The sequence below is a fragment of the Otolemur garnettii genome, unplaced genomic scaffold, assembly GCF_000181295.1.
Source record: "Otolemur garnettii isolate 467f Iridium unplaced genomic scaffold, OtoGar3 scaffold00074, whole genome shotgun sequence".
NCBI lineage: Eukaryota > Metazoa > Chordata > Mammalia > Primates > Galagidae > Otolemur > Otolemur garnettii.
The window spans coordinates 5,214,848-5,220,186 of NW_003852469.1; the positions used below are offsets into that span (position 1 = coordinate 5,214,848).

A 5,339-nucleotide genomic window follows, 5' to 3' on the forward strand; every position below is an offset into this window, starting at 1 on the left:
GACAGAGTCAGAGTAAACGGGTCCGTGATAGAACATGCATGCTCCGAACTACCTTCTCCTCCAGCCTAAGAGACTGCCAGTTCACCACTGCTCTCATTTTGTGAGCTCTCATGCTTGTTAGGAGAGCTAAATCCTTCTCTATGCCCTTTTCACCAAGGTGTTCCATTATGAGCTATACAGGATTTCTTATAACTCTCACTCCTCCTAGCTATAGGCTGTATTGGTATTGGCTGCCACATATATATGTGTGTGTGTGTATATATATATATGTATAAACACACATACGTATATATATACATACATATATGTATATATATATATTTTTAAAGAACAATAACAAAAAAAGAAACCTTTTTTTTTTTTTTTAATTTCCTTTGAAGAATGGGCTGGAAGTTTGTATGAGATGGATGAGCAGTAGAGATTCTGGCAAGACATGTCCTGGCCAGAAGCTTCACCTGGACACCTGTCAGTGTCAGCCCATCAGAGACAGGGAGGTCATGAACGGGAAGACACCATTGCTAACCAGCAGGGCTTCCCAGTAGACAGACCCCTGTTGAGGAATATATCTAAGGTTTTACACTCCCAGCACAGGTCTGTATGGATGTTTGAGTAGTTCACTTCTTTTGACTAACTGTTAAAACATATTTAGATAGGGTGGCGCCTGTGGCTCAAGGAGTAGGGCACTGGCCCCATATACGGGAGGTGGCAGGTTCAAACCCGGCCAAAAAAAAAAAAAAAACCTGCAAAAACAAACAAAAAACAAATTTAGATAAAGAAACTTCAGGAAGAAGCCTCGTCTTTCTAATTACGTGAGGTTCCAACACCTAATACGAACCTATGATGCAACTTGAAAATATCCATTCTTTGAAAATGATCACACAGGGGGCGGCGCCTGTGGCTCAAGGAGTAGGGCACCGGCTATATATACCAGGGGTGTGGCAGGTTCAAACCTGGCCCTGGCCAAAACTGAAAACAAATACAGAAAAAGAAAAGAAAGAAAAAAAGAAAATGATCGCACAAAAAGTTGTGTTTTTATTGGCGTGATGGTTTATCAGATCCACAGATGAATGAAAGCCTTTCTTTCTGGCTTAATGAAAATGTGAGCAGTGTAGGTCTCTCAAGATAGACCGTTACATGTGATAATGGAAGAGATGAGTATGGCATAGCATTACACACTTGAAAATGAAAAATGTTCACGTTTAATTATTCTTGACACGATATAGTAAAGTACCACGCTCATAAGAGTGGAGCAGAGTGAACATGGAGCAGGATGTGAAACCTGAACCCTCTGTCCTTTCTGCTGATAAGTTTTTACCCACCAGATGCTCGCATTTTTTTCTTAGGCTACATCAGAGAAATGAAAGAGGGCTTGAAGTACAAGTCACTTGAATTTTACAATTCTTGACTGACTCTAATTCAGCAGAGAATTTTGAGGATTTTTTGGTCAAAAGTTAACATCATTTGTTCTCCAAAGAGCAGAACGAAGCCTCAGCTTTCTGATCTTGAAAAATACATGAAAGATGAGGCTTCAGCACACAAGCAACTTCTCTAAGTACGTCTATTTACCTGTTGGCTGCACTGGGAAAGCTATAGAAAGTACAAGTTAAAATACACAAGATTCCTGGCATGATTAAGGTTCTTGGTTCTTGTCCCAGCAAGGTAGCGTCTCAATGAAGTAGACTTTCTGGTTCACATTCTGGTTAAAAGAAGAAAAAATGTTTAGACGCCATGATTATAAATTATAGAATATAATGTAATAATGATAATGAAAATTCATTGGAATTAAATAATACTAATAATCTTAGCAAGAGACAATATAATTCGCTGCATTTTTTATAAGTGAGAAAACTAATTAAGGAAGTTAAAGTACCACAGCTACTTTTTGGCAGAAAAGACTAGAATTTAAGTTCCCTGAATCTGTGTCCAATTTTCTCTCCATGATTCTGTGTTAGATTTTATTGAACAGCAGGGGGCATGTCCACCTATCATTCTAACCCATTAAAGAGCTGAATGGATGTTTTTCTTTTCAGATAACTATGCTTCCGGCTGGGTACCCCTTCCGGAATTTCTGCAGTGTGGATTCATATCAAGATTCCAACAGGCTGATCAGTGGTGCTTGGTAAATAACCAAGGGATAGTCCTTATCTTTGACCTTGGAGGTTCTTTTCTGAGAAACTAAGAGTGGATGGTGTTTGAGTCAATTTTTTTCTTTTTCCTGAGGCAGAATATCACTGTATTGCCCAGGTAACCATGGAGTCATAGCTCACAGCAACCTCAAACCTTGGGCTCAAGGGATCCTCTTGCCTCAGTCTCTCAAGTAGCTGAACTACAGGCCCCTGTCACAATGTCTGGCTAGTTTTTCTATTGTTAATACAGACAGAGGTCTTGTTCTTGCTCAAGCTGGTCTTGAACTCCTGAGCTCAGGCAATAACCATCTATGCCTCCCAGAGTGCTAAGAGTACATGTGTAAGCCACCGTGCCCAGCCCAATTTTTTCTTTATACTGTCTCTTAAGCGTCAATTCTAGAAAAGATTCAGAAAGAATGGGGAGGTGGGTGAAGAATAACTCCTTCCAGGGTGGCCCCTGTGGCTCAATGAATGACAGGGTGACAAAGTGTGACTCTGTCTCTAAAGAAAAAGAATAACTCCTCCCAGATAAGGCATCCTGAGTCTTTCCCCTCATTTTTGATTTTTTTGTTGTTGTTGCCATTTTTATATTCAGAAACTATTTTCGACTGGAACAAATACCACATTCTATGCAACTGAGTTTTCTAGCCCAACTCGTACAGGATTGCATGAGACACAAAATAATATGACTCAATGAGACAACTTCAAAGAAATAAAATTGCCAAAACCTTATGGCACATTTTTAAATGTTATTGATTTTCTGATTACCTTGCAAATTACAACTATTGGCACTTTTTTTTATAATTATTATTACATTTTTTTATAGTTTTTTTTTTCTTTTTGCAGTTTTTTTGGCCCGGGGCTGGGTTTGAACCCGCCACCTCCGGCATATGGGGCCAGCGCCCTACTCCTTTGAGCCACAGGCACCGTCCAACTATTGGCTCTTAACCAAGCATACAATGTGTTTATCAACTGAGGCTATTTTAAAATGCATTTTTCATTCTAGTTTGTACTAAACTCAGCAATAGTAACAGGAATCTTTATGGTGTCTCTACAGTATCAATTCCAGAAAGGATTCTGAAAAGGTGGGGAGAGGGAGGCCACAAAGACTAACTCCTTCCGGATAACATATCCTGAGTCTTTCCACTCAGTTTTTTGCTTTTGTTGTTGTTACCATCTTTATCTTCATCCTAGTTTGTATTAAACTCTAGGAACAGGAATCGACACAATTTTTAGCACTAATTTCGGCATCTCTTAGATGTCAAAGTAGCCACTTCTCTTACATGTTCGTACACTTTAGTTATATTCCTAATGGTTGGTTGCTTTGTTTTCCTCTCCAATAAACCAGTTGTTTATAAAACATAAATTCTGTTTTAGTGTATTACAGAACTTGATGGTGCAGTTTCTCAAATCTGAAATAAAACTGAGCGAATGCTCTGGGAAAACAAAACAAAACAAAACAAAGGGCTTACGTGATATTGTTGGGAGTATTTCCACAGCCTGCTCCCGACTTCAGTCTACACGTGGCGGCTTCACAGCAAACACTGGTGCAATCCTTAAAAGAACACACACACCCGGGAAAGTGGGTTCAGTATTTTCTCCCTATACACAAGGTGCATGGAATTCTGACACAAGGAAACACTGAAATTTCACATTTTAAACTTAATTACTCTGCCACACAAATGTCAGTGGAAAAGACCAATGATATTTAATGATAGGAAAGAAAGATTATAAGCAATGGAAACCATCCTTTAAGAGACCAGAAGTTATCTAAGAATGACTCCACATAAATTTGATCTAGCTGGTATTACTTTAAAACTTCAGGGAAGAAATTTCTAGACTATTTGAACTGTTTGAAAGAAGAGAAAAAAAATTGTTTTTGAATCTCCAATTTATTTCACCAAGCCTGCATCTATCTCATCGTGGGACTGGTATTGAGTATAAAATAAGTAGGTTTTTTAAAAAGAGCTGAAAGTTGTAATTTGCAAGGTAATCAGAAAATCAATAACATTTAAAAGAGTTAACTCTTATGTATGAATATAAATGTAAAAACTTCAATCAAATATTAATAAAACCACATATTAGTAGTATGATAACTCTCCATTATAACTATGTGAGTTTTTTTTTTTTACCCGCCATGCAAGGTGGCTTGACTGAGAATAAAGTAATATAATATATCATATTAAGAGACTAAGGGAAGAAAGAGTATTATTGTGATAAATGGCAAAAATTATTTGCTAAAAAGTCAGGAGCCATTATTGAATTATTTAAACACACATAAGTACCCTAGGAACAGAATAATATATCATCATGAGAAAGAAAATCTATATGGCAAATGGCAAAAATATCTCCAGCAAAATAAAGGATAAAGCAAGAATTATTTATATTCTATAATTTAATGGAGGTTTTAAAAATATCACAAGACATAGAAAAGAATGAAAAAAGCTGAAAAGTATAAACCATATTTTCATTCTTGTCTATTATACAATTCTCTACCAGAAAAAAAATGAGGATTTTGAAAATATTTGATGAATCACTAAGGTAAGTATTTAAGATAAAATATCATAAAAAATAATCCTAACGTACATATGTTAGAACTTAAAAATTAAAAAGCATTATACATACTCACAGCAGAAAGAAAAACAGGAAAGTACTTGAATAAACTTGAAATATATGAAAACTGCACGAAGAACTATAAATATAAATTTCCTAAGAAACTTTAAGGCAATTTGTTTTTGAAGATAACACCGAATATTTTGAGAGAATCAGTGGCCAGCATAGTGAAATGTAAATTTAGTGCATTTCAAACAAATATCAATTATATTTAGGGGCCAACTGATTAAAAAAAAAAATCCAGGGTAGAATAAACACTGACAAATTGCTGGGCAAATTCTCCAAAACAACAATAACACAATAATGAAGAGATTTGCCATTAAAATCCACTGCAAAGTTTCAATTGTTAAAATAGTGCAACGCTTAGGATAAACAGCTAGACAGAATGATTATGTTAAAAATCTACAAAAAACTGATCCACGAATGGCTCAATAAACTGTGGTATACGTACACCATGGAATACTATGCAGCCATAAAGAAAGATGGAGACTTTACCTCCTTCATGTTTATATGGATGGAGCTGGAAAATGTTCTTCTTAGCAAAGTATCACAAGAATGGAAAAAAAAATATCCAATGTACACAGCCCTATTATGAAACAA

At 36.3% G+C, this 5,339-nt stretch overlaps 1 protein-coding gene across 1 annotated transcript in view; it reads right to left on the bottom strand.

Annotated features, from left to right (window-relative positions):
* Positions 1–1,635: 1,635 nt before the first annotated feature.
* The window catches only part of ADAMDEC1 (ADAM like decysin 1), a 14,661-nt gene continuing 10,957 nt past the window's right edge, over positions 1,636–5,339 (bottom strand). The window contains 2 exon segments of the mRNA XM_012807687.2: positions 1,636–1,696; positions 3,599–3,681. Of these exon segments, the coding sequence (XP_012663141.2) occupies positions 1,690–1,696; positions 3,599–3,681 (90 nt within the window). The 3' untranslated portion in view covers positions 1,636–1,689.